This window comes from Lonchura striata, chromosome 7, assembly GCF_050655825.1.
Source record: "Lonchura striata isolate lonStrDom1 chromosome 7, ASM5065582v1, whole genome shotgun sequence".
NCBI classification, from domain to species: Eukaryota; Metazoa; Chordata; class Aves; order Passeriformes; family Estrildidae; genus Lonchura; species Lonchura striata.
In genome coordinates this window covers 19,141,184-19,161,537 of record NC_140709.1, presented here as the reverse complement: position 1 = coordinate 19,161,537, position 20,354 = coordinate 19,141,184, and the positions used below count along the sequence as shown (strand labels likewise).

The 20,354-nt window shown below is 38.7% G+C and overlaps 1 protein-coding gene across 15 annotated transcripts in view; it reads right to left on the bottom strand.

Annotated features, from left to right (window-relative positions):
- Window positions 1–1,277: 1,277 nt before the first annotated feature.
- Window positions 1,278–20,354, bottom strand: part of B3GALT1 (beta-1,3-galactosyltransferase 1) — a 185,264-nt gene continuing 166,187 nt past the window's right edge. For 9 of the 15 annotated variants that reach the window (XM_031505422.3, XM_031505421.3, XM_021534743.4 and 6 more), the window contains 2 exons: window positions 10,471–10,509; window positions 1,278–9,895 (listed from right to left, as the gene is read on the bottom strand). In XM_031505422.3, the coding sequence (XP_031361282.3) occupies window positions 8,686–9,666 (981 nt within the window). In that variant the 5' untranslated portion in view covers window positions 9,667–9,895; window positions 10,471–10,509 and the 3' untranslated portion in view covers window positions 1,278–8,685. Of the gene's footprint in view, window positions 9,896–10,470; window positions 10,510–10,971; window positions 20,134–20,354 lie in introns of those variants that run through there. The other 6 variants (XM_085584353.1, XM_021534748.4, XM_085584357.1 and 3 more) reach the window with 3 other exon arrangements.

Below are 20,354 nucleotides of genomic sequence, written 5' to 3'. Positions count from 1 at the left end.
CCTGCTGTCTCCTCATGAGCTGTCACCCATCCTCACAGTACTTGCTGAGAAAAAAAGCAAATTTTTCTCATTTTATTTCTGTATTTCATGTCCATTTTGCCAGCCATGTGCATGCAAGTACAATTTGTTGTTTTTTCTTTTAAAAGTTTGCATTACATAAAGATTTTTAAAATTTATTTATGAAAATGCAGCTTTACAGAAATTGTGATGCATTAAAAAAGAGTAAATTGTTTGGTGCTATTGAAATGAAAGGCATAGAAAAGAAAATAATGAAATAATTGCTGGAAAGGGGAAATATGACCACATGTTAGTATTAACATTGACAATTTATATGATTTTTAGTTTACTTACTGATATGTATGTCCCAGCATTCGGATAAAATGTAATGTACTCCTTTGAAGTGGTATATCTCTGGTGTTTAGCAGAAGATAAAAGTGCAAGCTTGTTTTCAATGACATTTCATGCACAGAAATTCCAAAACCATGAAAAAAAAATCAAAACCATTTCATTTTAAATGGTCAGAAAATAGGTGATTTGTCACAAATGAGTAACTTTTTCTGCTAAAGGTTCACTCTCCTTAGTTCATAGAAATCCTAAAATGTAGCATTTCGGGCCACCATTATCTTTTCTCCAAGTTAAAATCTGGTCTTCCCAGTGTAAAATTTGTGCCAAAGTGTAACCAAAGGTCCTGCAAGGTTTTTGTCTGCTTATGGTAGAAAGCTCTCCTAATATTGCTGCTACAGAGTTTGAAGACCATTGCTGCCCTGCAGATTTTGTTTGGCTGTCCTAATACAGCTGTAGTTTGCTGCGTACTTAATAGGCTAGACATTTTTCCACCTGTTGACTTTAGGGGATTTTGGGTGTTCCTGGAGTTCAAGACAAGAAGCAACATCTGGATTTTAAACCTTAAATTGACTAGAGTAGAGGCCTAGATATTTCAAAAGCTGTTGCATGTGCTTGTGGACCTTCTTCCCCATGTCTCATGTTTCAGTAAACAGCTTTACCCTAAAGAAGGACAGCAGTAATCATCCCACACTGGATAAACTGCACACAACCAGTGGGGTGTTTTTTGGGAAAGTAAGGGTCACCTATTTACATTTACTTAGTCTGATCATTCTTCTAGGTGTATGGCTGGATATATTGTCTTCACCTGTCTCTTGAGATACAACTATGCATCAATATCTATCATGTTAGGTGTGTTGTCTTGTGTGAATGGTGGGCTTTTTTGATCTTGTTTATGAATTGATAAAACAGCCAATAAATATTTCGTCAAATAGTGACGTGCAAAGCTCAGTTTATTTTCCTATAGATACTACATGTTCAAAGTCCTTTTTAATAGAATCTGTGAACCATTGTGTAATTTATTGCACCAATTAACACAAGCCAATACCTTTGCAAGTAATTAAATCAGTTTAAAAATGTTGCACAACTCACCCATCTGTTTGAAGTGACAGCTAAATTGCAGTATAATACAATTTAAAAAGTATACTTCCATAACCTCTACTTCTGTGACAGCACCTGCACTATGTGCACGTATATTCCCCTATTAAAAAAATGTTATTTTAATTACATGCTGTATATATTTTTTATTCTAGCCCATTACTTTTATCCCCATGTGTAGAAATGCTGAATCCAAAAAACAAGGCAGTAAATAATACTGCTTTTAATGAGCAATTAAAGCGGCCTATCATCAACCTTGGCATCAGCTGTGTTGCTAATTCAAAGTACAGCTATGCTTGGAGTGGAGCGGTGATGGGGAGGCACAGGCGGCCTCATCCTACCAGGGCACCACTCTCCAGGGGCAGCCGTTCTTCATTTCATGACCCATCCTGCCGAAGTGATGGCAAACATAATACAGAGCTGAGCGCCGAGTTTGTCCGGAACGATCTGGGCCTTTCCGTGGCCTTTGTGCGGGGAAATGGTGTTCTGTACAAAACTCCCTAACTGCGTCCCGCATGGCTGTGCGGGCAGCCCTTGGGAACTCCGGGCGCGGTCCGTGTCCAAAGCTCCTGCAGCCTTGCTGGGGAGCTCCTTACAGTGCCTGCCGTGTCCAAAGCTCCTGCAGCCTTGCTGGGGAGCTCCTTGCAGTGCCTGCCATGTCCAAAGCTCCTGCAGCCTTGCTGGGGAGCTCCTTACAGTGCCTGCTGTGTCCAAAGCTCCTGCAGCCTTGCTGGGGAGCTCCTTGCAGTGCCTGCCGTGTCCAAAGCTCCTGCAGCCTTGCAGACTTAGTGTCTGCCCAGAGGCCAGCGGAAGTTCATTTTCTGCTTTACATGTGATATTAGTAAGATAAGCTGTCCCGTCTGGTGAAGCAAATCCAATAATGCAGTTTTTGATAGCTCGAAGACAGCGACAGAGAAAAGTAGTGCTGCGTTCAGCCTTCATGCAAATACTCTTGTAACAGATTCAACACCAGGTATCTGACTACTAGGGAGATATGAGGAGAGCAGAGACAACACAGAGAGCAGAAGCAGATAAAAAGGTTAAAACATTGAAATTGTGGAATAAAGTATACTTGATTAAGTGGGAGTTAAAGTGAAACATGAAAAAATGCTGTTTTGAGTTCTGATGAACTATCCAAGATTGTGAGGAAAGGTAAAAGGAATAAGGAAAAAAAGCCAAACAGCCTTAGACTTGTGCTAGTCATCTCTGGAGGCAGAGGCAAGATGAAAGATGATAGATCTTTTTTTTTTTTTTCCCCATATACCTGAACTAGTCAATATCAAATAAAAGATTTTTGAAGGAACAACTTCAAGTGCTACTTGTCCCTTAAAACTTGCTGAAATCAGTTTGCTGGGTATTAGTGTAGGACTCTAAACCTGTCAGGTAAGGGCCCTCTCTTCATGGAAACACTGTTCTTCGTGGCTGGTTTGAATGGATACTTTTGGATGGGAGAATGCTGAGCTATGCAAAAGCACGTAAAGAAAATTGAAAGAGTTTTGAAAATAACAGAAAAATATACCAGATTGAAGTAGATTAAATGTACAGAAGGACAGAGCAAGGCTAAGTGACTTTTTGTAAATTGAGGGAAAAGCTTGTAATGCTGCACCTCGGTGCTGTAGGTGTTCTCTACTTCCCCCTTGCTTTTACTGATATCCTGAGATACCTAGAGGTCCCATTTCTCTTTGGAGAAAGATGTCATGTTAGAAGATAGGCCAGAGAAAGGAACTCTTAAAGAGAAAAGGGATACTTGATAGAAGCAGATATGGTAGTTGTTAGCCAGCACACCTGAAGTTTGGGGTATTTGCTTCACCCAAATAAAAGGTGTCTGCGTTACAAAACTGCTGCACTTAATTCTGTCCAGCTTGAAATGTAATACTGCCTTTGCAGAACAAGTGCTCAAGGATAAATCTTGCATGACTAATAAATGCCTCTTGCTCTTGGCTCTTTCAGGTGAGGCAGAGATATAATGTAGATTTGGCTAATATGCAGACCTAGCAGAAAAATGTATTTTTTTCCTGTGTTAGACAAGTCATCAGAGGAGATACTTGACACAACTTAATTGCAGGTGCAGTTGAATAATTCCTCTTTTTTCTCCCCAGATGACTCTTCTTCTTCCATTTCATAAATTCATATTTTTTAACAAGAGAAAAGGAAGCAGATGCTATTCTCTACAATGTTCCGTGTCATATAGATCTTCCTTTTTTGGTACATTGCTGATGTAATAAGCCAGTGTCAGCACTTTTAAGAAGGTTTTCTACATACTATTTTCACTCAGGGCACTGCAAATTTCTCTGGAAAATCTATGAGAATCAATTAAGTAAATGAGAAAATAGAATGCTTGTAATTAAGATAATCAAGCTACGTGAAATCTACCCCTACTAGTGCTAATATCTGTATATCTCCAAGCTGTCTATTAATTAAACACCATCTAAGTGTTGCAATTAGACTCAGGCTGCTTTGGTGGAAACAGAGAGATGAAAACGATTGGAGGGGTTTTGCTGTATGTAAAACTCTTGGTTGCTTTAAAACATCTCATTGCAGTTTGTAAGGTTGCTGTGTTGCTGCAGACACTCCAGGATGCCTGAGGACTCTGTTGCAGGCTTCAGCTACTTTCTGATGACCACTTTGGTTTGCAAAAGCTACCTTTCTTCTCAGGGGTGGGGTTATTTTCCCCTCCATTTCATGAATGAGTTTTGGATATTGAGCTCTAAAGCCAGTGGAAAAGAGGTTAGATATTTTGTTCTATGTAGGAAACTGCAAAGGAGAGAATGGGGAGAGATTAATTTTTCCTATGTTCTTACATAAGAAAAGGGACTTCTTCCTGCTTCTGTGTTATTTTGGTTTTTTGCGTCTATTTTGATATGAGGACCCTAAAGTTGCCCAGACCTCCCTGAGAGACAAAACAGTATCTTAAGATATGTGTGTTGGGAGACAAAGGCTACATGAGATTTACTGGGTAATCTGAGTGTACTCAGACTGTGATTCTTCATTTATTTTCTGGTGCTTTATGTGGTGGTGGGGGGGGGGGGGGTGCAGAAAGGCTGTCATGGTCACTGTGTGTCTGTGAGAGACCAGGAAGGAGCCTGCCTTCTGACTGGGTGACCTGGCTGGTGACACAGCAATATCAAACAACTTTATTGTGGTTTTATGAGATGTGGGTTTTGGGACACTTCTCCTTTTCTCCTGTGTGCAGCTTTTGATGGCTGCAAGTCCACACATTAAGACACCATGCAAGCAGCAGAAGAGCCCTGCTGAGGGTGTGGAAAAGCTTTGCCATCTCAGACTGGCCAAACCTTGGTCTCATTGGCTGGGGATGCCAAAGCAGCTAAATCAGGCAGAGCAGCGGATGAACCCGTCTGCTGCTTTGCCACGTGTTGCCATGGCTGTGTTAATGTTACTGCTTTCAACTTCAGAAGCTTCAGATGAAGTAGTACACCTGACTGTGTGGACATCAACTCAATGAAGTTGTTGCACAAATAATGAATAAAAGTAGTATTTTTTTTAAATTAAAAAAAAAATCGGCTTTTACAGCACAATATTCTTCCTCATTACAAATGAACAAGTTCACTGACACTTGTTTCTAGGTAATACAATTTACATTTCTAGAAAGAGGTGAAGAAGAAAACTTACAGGACACATGCCATTTTTCACTGGATTTTTTTTATTATTATTTGACATTGATACAAAAAAATAGTATCTTGATTAGCAGCTTTGCTGGCAACCTCACAAAACTGTAAATAATACATTAATCTAAAAGAATGCACTCCTACAGACACTACAGATAAAACAATATATACAATTTAGACAAATAAATACATAAGTACAGCCAGTCATATATAATGATACACCTACATTTCGGTTACGGTTGACAAGCTTTTCTAGTTAATTACACTCTTCATTTACAAATTGCCATTGCCATCTACATTATGAAGACAAAATACCCTCAAAGAATCAAAATTTATACTTAACATTATTCTTAGGAAATGTGGAAAATGAACCTTGAGGCTTCTGTTTAAATTCTCTCACAGTTTTAGCAAAATAAAAAAGGAAAAATGCTTTTGTGAAAAAATTTCTCCTAAAGAGAGGCACTTCCCCCCCAGCTGCTTCGCTCGATGTGCTTTTTTCATATGCATTTTGGAATCAAAATGTGATTACAGTCAAACTTTTGAAGTGAGTAGAAGCGAGCATGTTTAACCAAGTTGTCATTTGTCCCATGCCCAATGAAACAAAATGACCTTTAAGTAATGTAATTTTTTTTTTTTGGTTTAAAGGAAGTCTATTGAAAACATTTGTTTCTTAACAGTATCCCACATGGCACAAATACTACTGAGTGGAAGGGAAAACTGTCCCTATAAGTAGATGCATTGCTACCTTTCCATATCCAGGTTCCAACAGTGAAATTTCTGAGCAAAGTGAAAACAATAAATGAAAGTGTAATGAGCTAATGAAATCAAATACCAGAAAATTAATGGAAGTAGAAAATTAGGATTTTGTTATGTTGTTTTAAATTCACTTGACAGCAAAAGAAAACGTATCTTGTACATTCAAAAGTTAGGGCACACATGCTTAAGGCTCTTGAAACACTGGACAAATATAATGCCTCACTCAGCTCCATGCATAACAAAATTCTACATAGCAAGCAGACTGACACATATATACAGCTGAATACAGAAGAAAATGCCTTAGAAATATGTACATCAGTTTCAAGGTGAACATTTACATTTCTGTTGAAGGTCTGTCTATTTATAAATGGCAGGAAATACACTTTTTCAGATACTATTTTCAAGGTACCTTGCAATTATTAATGCAGTCTACTTGTATTAGGAGAAATTCAAGGCTACCATACTGCTTGAGCCCTGAGGTATCTGGACTGGGAGCCCTGCTGTCCTCCTGGTTACTAAGCAAAGGCCACAGAAGCATCAGCAGAAATAAGGCAACCAAATCCATTTGTTTGTGATTCAGAACCCCCAAATTACTGCACAGTGCAGAAGGATAGCAGAAGAGATCGCGGCCTGCGGGTTCAAATTATTACAAAATATGTTCTGGGCAGGATGGCATCTGTGCTATCTGATTTACCCAAGGGCTGGAGATGAATTCCTCCCGCATTTTCATTCATAAACAAGAATATTATTGGGTTTGTGTAAGGAAATCTGAACTTCACCCAGTCAGTGTGTTATATATTCACTTATGCAATTAGTTGTACCTTGGAAGTTCTGGATTTAATAGGGCATAGCAGCTTTAACAAGGACTAGATCAACTAGAGAAGGATAACTCTCTAATTATGCTGCAAGAGATTTAGCATTCTTATAAAAATTACTGGGGTTTTGGTTTGGGTTAGTTTTATTTATGGGGGGTACACAAGCTCCTGTTAACAGTAACTCCTAGGTTGCCTGTTGCGTAGCTTAGCTTCATCTTCAGATCTGACATAGATTTGCTTGAGATGGCTTCTGCTACTGACTTAAAAGCCAGGTACACTTTACCTTATTTACAAGTAATTTCTTTTGAAATCATAGTGCTGCATCTGTGAACAAGACTAACAATTTGCCATGGAACTGCAAACCTTTTAGGATAGCATCTTCATTCCTCTGTTACTGTTGTAAAATGCTGTGTACATCTATGGCAAAATCAGGTAAAAGTTTCCCTTTAAATTCTTCTTCAGCTAATTTCTGACAACTTTATAGACATTCTCAATAACATACAGACTTAACAGTTTTGTGTATGTTACACATAATGCCAGCTGCAATGAATGAGGCTGTGTGTGCTGAATATGGTGTGAATAGTCGTCAGCTGATAATACGTGTAGTGAGTTTTGGTTTTTTGTAACTTGTGTGTGAGTTCTTCATTCCAAATTATTTGCTGAGCAATATCATATTTCACCCCCTTGTTATAAGGTGGTACTGAGTAGAGATGGACTGAATTTATCAGAGCTTTCATGACATTCTGTAAACATTCATAATCAAAATACATATAATCATGTTATGAAACTTGAATAAATATTGTGTGCTTGATCTCCTGAGTGGGACCTCAGTGAGTATTGACTATGAGGAGTAAATGGATAACTTCAGTAGGTTTTTAAAAAGGATAGCATTTGTGTAGTTTTAATAGTTTTTTCCTTTAAAAGCCTCTATTTTGCTGTGAAATTTGTACTTACATGTTATGTATTCTGTTGTATATCCAGTCAACAGAAAATTGATTGCATTCTTTTATTGGACTAAATTCCCCTTTTCTACACCATTTAAAATCTGTTAGAATCTTGTTTCTATATGTACTGCAGCAAAAAGTAAAGCTTCCCCTTAAAAGCTGCTTTTGTGTTACTTATTTTCAGGTAAATAGCGCACTGGCTGATGTTGAAGAAATATGCTGCTTATTGACAATTTTAGCATTCAGTATAATTATATATTGCTATTCAAGGTGTTTAATGGAGAATCTGTTAATACTACTGAGAGACATTGCCTTGCTTTGAAATTAAAAGTTAAGATATTCATGCTTTTCTCATATAGTTTAAAGATAGTTTTTCATCCCCTGTCTTATCTCACGTACAGATTTACTTAATTTTTAAATTGTGTTACATATTTTATGGGCTATTTTAAGAATTGTAAAGAAATGGGTTATTCTGAAATAATTTAAAGAAATACCATTTGGTGGATAAAAATATACTTCAATGTTTGGGTTTGCTTCTAAGGCCAGCTAAACTTTTATGTTCTTACCTGTCTAAATTCTGCTACTACACCATTAATAAGCTATTTGGGAATTGCACACATACTATAAAATACACATGTCAAAGTAGGTATATAAGTTCAGTGCAAATGTATGCTGCTTAATTAACAAGGCTCCCAACTAGAAATGGTTGTAGGGTGGCAAAAGAAGAATAAAAGTATGTTTGTAATTCTTCATTTCTTAGAGCCTGAGTCTTATCTCAGAGGCTGGGGTGTGAATTGTTAAGCAGCTCATAATAGTTTATTACTGTCCTTTTACACACAGATGCAAGAATGGATATGTGCAATAGATGATAATATACAAAATCTGAGATTTGACTCCAGATTCTTTCAGTTGGCATAATGTCCTTATGAAAAAGAGCCTGAAGTTTGTAAACCAGTAGTCAAAGTGAGAATGAAAAATCAGTCATTAAAAATCCTCTCACAGTTAATATCCCACAGTTTGACCTGTGAATGAGCAGATCACTTTGTCAGAAAATAACCAAAATCAACCAAAATTTTAAAAAAGGTATTTACATCTGTAAAAATCTTAACATCTAAGGTGTTTCTTGCTGGACATGTCATTCCAAATTCTGTGCATTTCTTCTGGTGTTATCTGGTGCACTGTGATCACCCTCCGGTACCTGCACAAGCTGTAGGCCATTTTCCAGTGATTGAAGCCACTGTTTTGGAAGGGGTGAATGCCCAGCTTCCGAAGGCAGAGTCCAACGTACACATCTTCGAGATGTAGAAGTCTGGTATGAAGGGAGGTTTTGTAAATCATTTCTGCTACATCAGCTGAAAAAATGTAGCCAGTGCCTGAACAGAAGGGTGGGTAATTGCTGTCAGGATACAAATCTCTGGGCATGTACCACTTGCTGCGAACATCTCTTATTGGTCCTCCATTTATAACATAGCCTGTGAAGTACCTTCTCCTTGGCTTGGTGTTAGGTTTGAGCAGCTTATAAATAAGATTGTCCATATTTACAAAAATATCACTGTCTGTCTTCATAACATACTTTGCTTTTGAACAAAATGTTGCTACCCACCTCATCCCCATCAACGTTTTCAGAGTGAGGTTATGGTAAGAGTCGATAAAATCTTCCACAATAATGTCATGAAAAATTTGGCTTTCTTGCTCTACCATTTGATTTAACACAGGATCTGTGTTTTTTCCCAGAAGAAATAGTGTGGCGATTTTAATTCCTTTGAAGTTGTTTTCATCACCCCACGTTTCTCGAATGGCTTGCCTTGCATCAAACTCTTTGTGAGTTGTACTGATAAGAATGACCAAGAACGGGGCGCTCTTCTCACATTTGTTGGGTTCATTGATAAGGAAGTCAAAGGAATGTGGATTTATAGGTCGAGTTCTTATGTTGCCAAAGGAAACATTTTTTCTGGCTATGGATATGCTGCTGACCTGTCTGTGGCCCGTGTAGGAAGAAGTAGGACGAGTTATACTTAAGTACCAAAGAGCGCTTGCCCAACAAACTACTGTCAAAATGTATAAACATGAGACCTTTGAAGGCATTGTTCCTCTAGCTCTTCTATTCCATGTGATGAACCGATAGCCTTTGTACCGTGAGTGCACCTGTGTCCTGGAGAGGCAGCATATTATTAATGAGACTTGAAAGTTCGATATAGAAAAGTAACTTTGTAATCATTCATGGATCTCAAATAGGAGCTATTAACCCTGACGATACTCGGCTCTTCTTCTTTTACTAGCAGCGGCTTCCATTTCTTGGAATTTTCTGTTATTTCTGAAAAATATGAAGAAAAATTTTCCATTGCGAGACTGTAAAAGCCTAGGGAACAAAAAATGAGCTTATATATGGCTGGCCATTAATCAGCTAAGTGTCTTAATGCATTTCTCAGATATTCCTTTTTTTTCTCATGAGGTACCACAATGCAAGATAGTGTACTGGAATAGAGCAGTGTAACTGAAGTAATGCCTTTATGACTGGTATTTTCTCACAGATGGTTATATATAAAAGAAGATAAGCATGCATAGCATGTTCACCATTTAGATAATTTTAAAGGTATATGAAAATAATTGTATAGTTTCTAGAATTTTCTTGCTTCTTAGCATTTCTTCTGGCCAATCTTTCAAAATGTGCTGTGGAACATTTTAAAATTATTTAAAGAATGAAAAATAGTGTACTTTGTTCTAGGATCGGCAGCATCTGTAGCAGCTATGCACACAAATACTTACAAATCTAATTTGGACTAAATGCTAATGTGTGTCCTATTAACAAGAACACACTTTGGTGGCAATCAGACAGAATGGAACTCATTGGGAAAGGTACAGAAGAGAGAGATATGTATGCTGTCTTACCCATGCAAAGATCAGCGCTCAAGTAGACTCCATAAAAGTCTAAAAATAAATTAACACAGTTCAGTTATTCTTGTTGGCTTCCTTCTTCTCTCCCCCCAAACCAGTCTTTCCGTGAGAAAACACAATTTGTGGGCCATATAAGGTGAATCACAGTGGCAGCCTAGTATGGTGGTACTTCACTGGCTGCTGTGCAGAGAGCTGCCTGCTTGGACAGGGTTCTGGCACTGACAGCCCAGTCTTGGGCTGTTCCAGTCTTGCCTCCAGCATCAGGTAGTTTTGAGACTTTTCTGGATGGAGGGAATGTGCCAGCCCTGAACATTCCATTGCTCTTGGCAATTTTGCTGGGAACCAGTTCAGTTTATCATAATTTTGTGGAAATGAGACAAGCTGCCTCAAGCCTGCCAGCTCAGTGCTGACTCCTCCAAGGCACATCAGTAGCTGGAGAGTGCCTGTAGGTTCCACCTTCTTGAGTTTTACTGTTGTGTTACTTCAGAGCTAAAGGATAGTAGAAGCATGCAACAGAGGAGCTTTTTGCAAGAGTCTCTGAAATAATTAATGTTTACTTTGGATAGAACAAACTATGTATTCAGATAAAAAGATAGAAGTCTTGTCTTAGAAATGTCCTCTCTGATTTCACACCACTGACACATGCAGTCAGACCACCCCCTAGGCAGGCCATTGGAATGAAAGGACTGTTAGATACCCTGTGCATTGTTTCACACAGAGATTTAAGAACAACAGAGAAACAACCTGAACATCTGCTAAATCTATACAGACTGTATTCTCCATATAAATTCTTACAGCTAGCACTGTCCTGCTAGTCTTCATTACATGCACTTTTAATTATTTAATGACTGAACTCACATGCTGCTCTTCCCTTTCACAAACTAGGGTAATGTGCACTTTTTGCCTGTTTCAGAGCTTCATCACGTTCAATTTGTTTTGCCCTATAACTGGGGCAATTTAATTAGGTAGAGGTGGGCTGTGATCTCCTTCATTTCTTTTCACGGAACTCAGGGTTTGCAATCTTTTCCCACCAAGCAGTACCAGCAAATGTTTGGGAGCAGTGCATTTAAGTGAGACCTTTAATTGCTCCAAATGGCTGCAGAACACAACAGTCTTGGCAGAGCAGACACATGTACATCCTAAATAAATATGGTTGTGATAAATATACACACAGATGCTACTGTAATATCCAGAGAGGGGATGTATCCTGCTTTAACAACCTGCTGTGATACAGTTCTGAGAAAGGCAAAACCCATCCCTGGTCTGGTAGGTTGGTTGTGTTTCTGGCTTCACAGTGAAACTCTGCTAATACTTCCACTGGAAGTGCCAGTGAGGAAAACCACCAAGTGCAACAAGCCATAATGTAATGAAGACACAAGAGTGTAAAGTCTAGAAAACTGCGTTAATAAAGAAAGAAATCTAGCAATCATAGATTGGAGCTATAGAGCAAGAGATAGGTAAGTCAGTGTGTTTAATGGACTCCAGCATTAAGGTCCACAACTAAGTGTACTATTCTGCATATGATGTATTATTTTAGGAAACTATTTTGCATTATCTAACAGTGTATTATGTTCTTTATCTTTTCTTTCCTAAGGATAGGTGTATTAGTTACCATGAGCACTGTGCTGACATCTGAGTGAAAGGAAAATTGTAACCAATGCCTCTTACAAACTGCAAAATTACATAAAATTGCTTTTCAGTCCAGCAATGTCATGGCTGTGATATCCAATCTTGTGTGCTCTGAAAGGATTAGAAGCAACAAAAGCCTTACTCCATTTTGAAAAAAAGGTTCTGAGCTGTTGTAGAGAATTCTTTTCTCAGTTATGAAATCTATAGGTAGCTATGTGGGATGAATGCTTCTTATATTGGCCCTTGGATTGCTGGGTCTTGAAATAATTTTATCTTTTTCTGTTGCATATTTGGTGGGTTTTTATTTTGTTTACTTTGCCTTTTAAAAGAACAGTAAGAGTTGAGATGGTTTGCTTTGGTTTGGAGTGTTCTACACTATCCCTGCAGAATTTTGGAGCAAAGTGCAAGTCAAGTGGTTAAGAGTACACAGGCTGTAGTTTTCCTGATGAATTTTACATTTACTTATTTTTTAGGAAGATTGAGGGGAAAACCAAAATGAGAGCTCCCTCCTATTCCAGCTCTTGTGAGGTGAAGATTTAAAAATTAAAATTCATATTCCTTCTTTCCTTGAGCTTTGTGCTATACTCAGGGAAGAGATTTGAAAGAAAAGAGCATAAGCAAAATTGGCAAATAGTGTGAATACAATACCTACACAAATATCTAATGCAATTAGCTGAGAAGTTGTGGTCTATTGTTGATTGGGGGACTATGTACAAATTATGAATGGGATGGGATTGTTTTGGAACACGTCTCAAATTGTTTTATTTTTTCGTACTGGCTTTATTATAGGGTTATGACAATGGGAAGATACCAGCAGCTCACATCCCAGACCATAGACAAAGAACTTAATGTTACAACTTATTTTAAAAGCTTTTTGACTAATCACACAAAGCAAAAGCATATTGACAGTAATTCTATTCAGCCACTATAAGCACACGTACCTTTGGTTAAAACAATGTTCGCTTATTTTGAATACAATACCTGCTTGTACACCTTAAAACACAATGCATAGAGCTCCATTATTAAGCTTAGAACTTCTTAATATCTCACTAGATATACAGAAAGTATATACTTTTCTGTATATCTAGGGAGCTTTCTGTAGCTTAGGGAGTTATTCTAGCCAAGCATTAATACACTGACCATTGTTCTATTTGTCCTTACTTTCTACTTCTTGTATAATTTTTCTGCTGACAAATCTTATGGCTACTGCTTAGCTCTAATCACAGTTCTGCTGTCTCTGAGGTCTGTCTTTTGCAACTTGTCCAAAACCTTCTGATTTTAAGGGTTCCCACAATGGTCTGTAATTTAGGTAAAATAATTTATGCCTCCAGGACTGATCTCACTTCCTCTTTGTAGTATCACAGAGCGGTTGGATAAATAGCTATGTTGTGTATTTTTCTGGCCACAGTATAATCCTACAGATTATTTCTGGTAACATTGGTCCTGTCCAGTAATTTCAATTATGTGTATTTTGTATTTGTATAAGAAATACCTAGCTTGATTAGGCAGAGAAATATGAACTAAGCAGTGAAATACTTACTTTGTGATGATTTAGCAGTCAAGAATTTCAGAGATCCTAAACTAGCACCTAACTCAGGTTTAGCTGCAACACAGGAATAATTCTAGGAAGTTTGCAAAATTATTCACAGTATCCAAGTTTGTGACAGCAGATCTTTCTGTTATCATGTATGTGTTGTGACCTGTAACAAATTTACTGCCTTGTGGGACTTGTGTATGAAGGATGTGAATTATATGGAGTGAAATCAGAGTGTAAAACTAATGTACTCAAATTATAGAGAATTAAAAATTTTGTGTTAATTACTCATTTGGAAAAGAGGAGGACTAAAGTACGTGAACTAAGATCACTATGATTAGAATAATGACTGAAAGCACTTCAATGCCCACGTTACTGTACTTCCTTTAGCAGTTTGCCCAGAAGTTATTCAGAATATTTTTAACCTCATCAATTGTAAATATTAAAAAAGTTGCCTTCAATATTTGAGTGTGTAGCAAATTCATTTATATATTGTATTTTAATCCATTTAGATGATGGATTCAGTATATCATCACTATAAGGATGACTTTTTTTTTTTCCTCCTTTCTTTTGCTATGATCTTTTTTAACTTGGTGTTGAAATTCAAAGACCTTCCAACCAGGAGGATATGGGATGTCACAGGGAGAGTGGAAAGGTTCTATCAGCTTTGGATTTTGTGTGTTGGAATAAATTGTATCACATTTAGGGATACTTATGCAGGCAAAGGAAGGTGTTACCTCCTTTCCTTTCTACTTTGGAGTGAAATAAAGCTTTCTAGCAAGATATTAGCAATGTTTAAGCTCTTGGATCCTTGGTTTTAAAATTGTTTTAATTCAATCTGCCCCTTTTTCTATCTTGGTGTAGTCATACTGTAAGTAATAAAAGGCTCAAGCATTGAGGATAGATGATGGCAAAAAGCAAATGTTTAGCATAGTGTTTCCATACTGTGACAGGAAGTTGTGCATTTAATTGCACTATTCACAGCTCGTGCTGTGCTGTGCAAGCCAGAGAAGCCAGCCAGTCGGAGCACAGAAAGCTGTACTGTGTAACTTCTGTAAGTAATTGTCTTGATGAGGACTGTATTTGCAGCAAACCTTTTATAAGCTGACTGCACATCAAGAATAATCCTCCAGATAATGAGCACTTTTGAGGATCTTGCTAACTGTTCATGGGCAATTTGCAGGCAGACACCAAATGAGTTCAGCTAACATCACTCTTCAATGGCAATATTTTGCTAATATTTTGGAATGCTGCTGTGTCTGCTGAGGCTGTTGATCTTTCTTTCAAGAAAGCCTGTCCTATGTAAGTGCAGTTGTATTAATGTGTCTAGATCACAGTGGAAGCCCATGATGGAAGCCACAGCTCTTGCAGCCTGGCTGGTTGCAGTAGCTGTAGTCCATGCTGTGCCACTGCTGCTGAGGGAGGTGCTGGAGTGCAGGCAGGCAGGATGCTGACTGACTCCTGGGATGACCCGGGTGAGAAGCCAAGGGAGAACACAGCTGTTCATCCTGACACCCAGGAGTCTGTTAGGCAGAGCACAACTGAGTCAAATTAACACTGTGCATCTCTGCTAAAATGTACATTTTCCTTTCCCTGGAAAAAAGAGGGAATGCAGCTGCTCAATTATTTAGGAAATGTAGCAAACTCTTCTCATTTTCCCTAAAGAGACATTATTCTAAATTTTCTGTGATCATGGCTTTCATCTGTATATAGACCAAGATGCTGAAATGCCTTCCCCATTTATGAAACCCTTAAATTACCTAAGGAAAAGTCTGTGATTATTACTGAATCTTGTTAAGAAGATAATTATACTGAACATTAAGAACACATCTACATGGAAATCTGGGGATCTGTTATGTTCTAGGCTGTATGTTTTCATAGTATTTTCTGGAGGAAATTTTGGACAGATGGCACAGGTAATTTTGCAGAAGATTGCAATCTCCTTTCTGGGAACTTCATTTAAAGTTTCCTAAATATTCTAAATGCTTATTCTGCCTGGGTGTAATGGATCTGAAACCAAATCAGTGCTGCAAAGAAAGACTTTCTTCTCTATAACATTGTGGAAAGAGGCTGTAACAGATGCAGAAGCCACAGTCTTGGACTCAAGGGAGGAAAGTACAAGCATTCATTTCAGGTCCAGGTTTTTTAGAAAAATAAATTCTTCTATTTAGAAGGTTCATAGCTGTCATATGTTAAAAGATATGCTTTGCTCAATTAATCTTTGTCAAAAAAGGAGGACTAACAATTACATGAAGAGCAGAACACCTGAAATCATAGTCTCTGTGGTGATGATAACTCATCAAACTGGATAATGCATCTACTTGCCATAATTTACATGTGCTTAGGGGCATCAAAAGAAAAATACAAACAATTAAATCTTTTGGATTTACTGGGAAAAGTCCTAAAATAGGACTGCCCATTAAGTCATGATGCTTGAGGAACTTGGCTTTTAATTTCATCAAAACAAAGCTGGAAACAGCTATATATAAATATATTGTTGTAAACTCATATTGATGGTCAATAACTGGAAGGATTCCACAATATCATAGGCATAGCTAGAATTCATATTATTCTCCCATTTCTTCCACAGCAGTGAGGCTAGAAAATTTTGTAATTAGTGATTTTAGCTGACCATATTAATAGCATAAATTCAACTGTTCTGTTTAAGGATGAGGTTAGGTATTATCAGATGTCCAAGGAAATTGTTGGGCACTGTGACAATGTGTGTATGTGGGATTTTTTTTTTCTTTTCCCTGGAAATATTCTTCATGTTGAGGAGGTCCCAGAGCCTTGACCTGTCCACGCATGAACAGACTGCAGTACAGTTTTTTTCATGTTTACATTACAGTAATTAATGTGAAGCTGTGGTGTGAAGCATTTGTCCCCATGAGCTGTTTGTAAGTCAAGCTTCAGGTTTCATTGTGAAGTTGTGATAAATTTAACACAGGCTGTTGCTTTTAAAATTGCATGTCTCTCACTGAAATGTAACTTTAAAAACCCCACAACCAAAAAATTACTTTTATCTTCAACAAACCAATTACTTATTCTCAGATATGTGAAAAACATTTCCTAGGCATACACTTTATTGGTTCTTTTCTCTTTTTGGCAGTTGGTAAGTCATGATTGAGATCCCCCAGGTTATTTGGTTTCTCCTGGTCAGGGCTTTGTGAAAGCATGGCCCTAAGCCTGGCTGTTGGAGCAGTTTGGGCTGTACCAGGCAGGCAGGGCTGGCTGTGCCCCCTCCTGTGCCCCCTGGCCTCTGCTGCTCCGTGTCCCGTGCCTCTGTCCCAGCCTGCTCCGGCTGCCACAGCAGCACCTGCACCTCCAGCCCGGGCTTCCCAAGCGAGTTACCTTGCAGAGGGGGGACAGGCCTGTTGGGAAAGTGGGACTCACTTGCTCTCTGACTGAAAAGTGGAATTATTGCCTTGGATACTTGTGTTAGATACCTGGAGTGGCACTTTTCTGCAGAAATGTTGGTGTGGCCACCAGCCAGTGTAGGTGCTCAGAGGCTCATTGACCTCAGTGCAGTTCAGGGCCAACACGTATGTCTCTTAGCTGTATACAATTGCCTTAAAACAAAGGAACAGGTTTCTTTTCACTTTGTCATAACTAAATGATAGATGAGTTTTTTGTCAAACCTAAATCAAAACCTACTTTTATTGGGGGTTAAACAAGAAAAAATTCTGCTGCAGAAGAGAGGCCATTGTTTTCGCAAAGCTGTTAACATTTGAGAGCAAGCTAGCATCAAACTCTTTCAGTTAGCACATGTGGAGCATTTCACAGACATGAGCCCGGACTATTTGTCAGTATTTAGTTTTCTGAAGCTTGCAGTTGAATAGATGGCTGGGCAATGTTACACTTAAACATTCACTCAACACAAGAGGCCATATCTCTTGTGTCATGATTTTGAAACGGGCTCACAATACTGGGATTTCTTGGATGAATCAAATAAAGGAGTGCATGCTGTAGTTATTTGGTAAAATACATATCCTGGTGAATCCATGGGAGTAAAACTGTCCTCATTCTTCTCTAATATTTCTAAAGTGCAGCAACTTGTGTCCTTAGCCGTGAGGATGTTTGAAAAATACTATCTGGCATCATAAATGGGTTGCTGCCTCCTTAGGTGAAATGAAAACACATTCTGGGTTATCAGCTATGTCTACTTAGTCCACCTTCTTGCTCGAAAAGCTGTTTCTTTATTTTCCCACTGTATCTCCTTTACAAAAATTGTGAAAACTGTGTATTAATATCAGTAAAAGAAACATGGGTGTCTCTGTAGAAGGCAACCAGTTAACAGCTTGTCCATTTGTTCTCAGATCAGAATTTAACCTGACTCCTGTGAGAACTGTAAAAAGCAAAAATTGAAGAAGTCTTATTGCAAAGTGTTATTGATAAATATTTCGTAAGAATTTCCTTGTTAATAACTCTTATCTCCCAGGTGGGCAGAATATGGCTGAGAATCTTAGGTACCTGATAAAACAGCAGGAAGAAGTTCATTTTGGTAAGGAGTAAATTTGAATTCCTGTTCAACTTATGTCTTATCACTTATGTCCTTAGAGATGTCCTCCATGTGTACTTTAAAAGCTTTCACTAGGGAACATAAATTTCAAATGTAGGTATCTCTGTGAGCAGTCAGGAATACTTACTCATTTATTACATCTTTTGTCTGTGAGCATTGTGAATTAGGGATATTCACCATGACTGGTAACTAGGAAAATAGCTAAACAAACTTCTTCCTAATGTTTGTCCATATGTGTTTGTCTGTCTGTCACTAAATGTAATGGGCCATTTCTGTGGGCTCATTATGCTGATAGCACATTTAGCTTTCTCTTTATCCTATTGTGATTAAGGAAGTGTAACCAGAACTGCCCAGAATAATTGGAAACTCTTCAGTTGGCTTCTCCACCTGTAATTGCATTGTCGGTGGTGGGATGATGTAGGTATAAATGTAGACTCATTTGTCCATACTGAAGGATTTCTCAAAACAAAGGCAAAGAACTGTTATATAAAAGATGGCCTCAAGTATATTCAGGATTGAAAAGCAGGGAAAACAGTCTTGCTTCTCTGTATTGACTCTTATTGAAACTCTGCTGTGACACAGGTAAAGTGTGTAATGACAAGATTGCTCCAGAGAGGATTATGCAGCAGCTTGTGTGCAGCACTGCTCAGTGTTTTCTGTTCCAGCTCCTGGCCTGGCTGGAAATGCACACCCCAAGAGTCACAGCATGTGCCTGACAGCATTGTCCAAATGTTTCTTCAACTCGTTCATGCTTGGTGCTCAACCACCCTCTGGGTAAAAAACCTTTTCTTGATATCTAAACCTCCCCTGTCTCAGCTTCATGCTGTTCTCTTGGGTCCTGTCACTGGTCCCGAGAGTGAAGAGACGATGTTTGCCCCAGCAGTTCCTCTTATGAGAGTGTTGAAGACCACAGTGAGGTTTCTCTGCTTTGGTGTCTTCTGCCTTGATTCTGCCTTGATTCTAATGCAGCTCAACAGACAATATTCTCTTTTTATCACCCACTTTTCTTTGGGATGTGCTGGCTCCTGCTAGGATAGGAATGTAGTGCACTACTGATAGAAATCAACTTAGCGAAGCAATAAACAGAAAATATGTTTCTGTCACTATGCCCAAGGGAATCATATCAAACCTTAGTTATCCATGTGTTTGAGGCCAGGCCTTAAGGAAAAAGAGGGTACATGAATATACAATGTAAAAATATAGATTGCTTCTCTACACTCCATCTGTAGACCTTCAAGAGCTCTATAAACACAAGCTCACTGAGCAGCTGTATACCCCAAGGAGGCAGATAACACAGTAATAAAATATGCCAAGCAATTTAAGGGTCCAAATCTTGATATATACCACAAGGTTGTAAGAATTAAATAGAGTAGTTTTAACAGAGACACATTATCTTCTGGGAGACTTTTTCTTGTAAGAAGCAGCATAAGATCAAACACCCCTTTTGACCATTTTCCAGACTTTGGAGGTGCTTAGTCTTTGAGTAGAATCAGAAAAGATTGCTATATAAATAATGTGAACCAAGACCTCTGGAGGAAGGTGTTTGGCTTATAAGGTGGTTGGAAACAACAGGGATTCTCCTGAGCTTGTTTTAACTCTTGTGTAGGCTCCCTCAGCATCTTAAAACCTTTTCTCACTTTTAGCAGTCTCCTTTCAGCAATATTTTAATCTGAAAGACCTCTTGAACAAAAGAGATTTTAGAGCAGTCTGTAATCTTTGGTTCCTTTCATTTCTTTCCTACTCTGATATCAAAGGCAACATGAAGCAGAAGTGAAAAGAAATGCAGTAAAGCAGCTGTCAGGCCAACTGTTGTGGGGTCACACAGGAACCCTGCTTTGCTGTGTGACCAAGCGCTCGATGTGGGACTCTGTTCCATGGCACAGCCAGGGTCTGTCTCCACTGGCACTCTGTCTGTCCATCAAGGAAGAAAGTGTGCTCAGATTCATTCTCCTCATGTGGAAAAAGGGCAGGAAACCTGAAAATTGATGCAAACATCAGTAACACTTTGTCCTGCTTCTTGGGAGACCTGACACTCAGGAAAGTGGGGCAAGAGCTGCTGGAGAGGCAGGCGGTGTCTGCCTAAACCCTCTCTGGGTACACAGAGGAAGACAGGCAATCCTGCCTGGATTGCAGGGTGAAGCCTCCCCATAGGGAATGATTCAAGGTGAGAGGAAGACAGATGATCTTAAGTGCGCA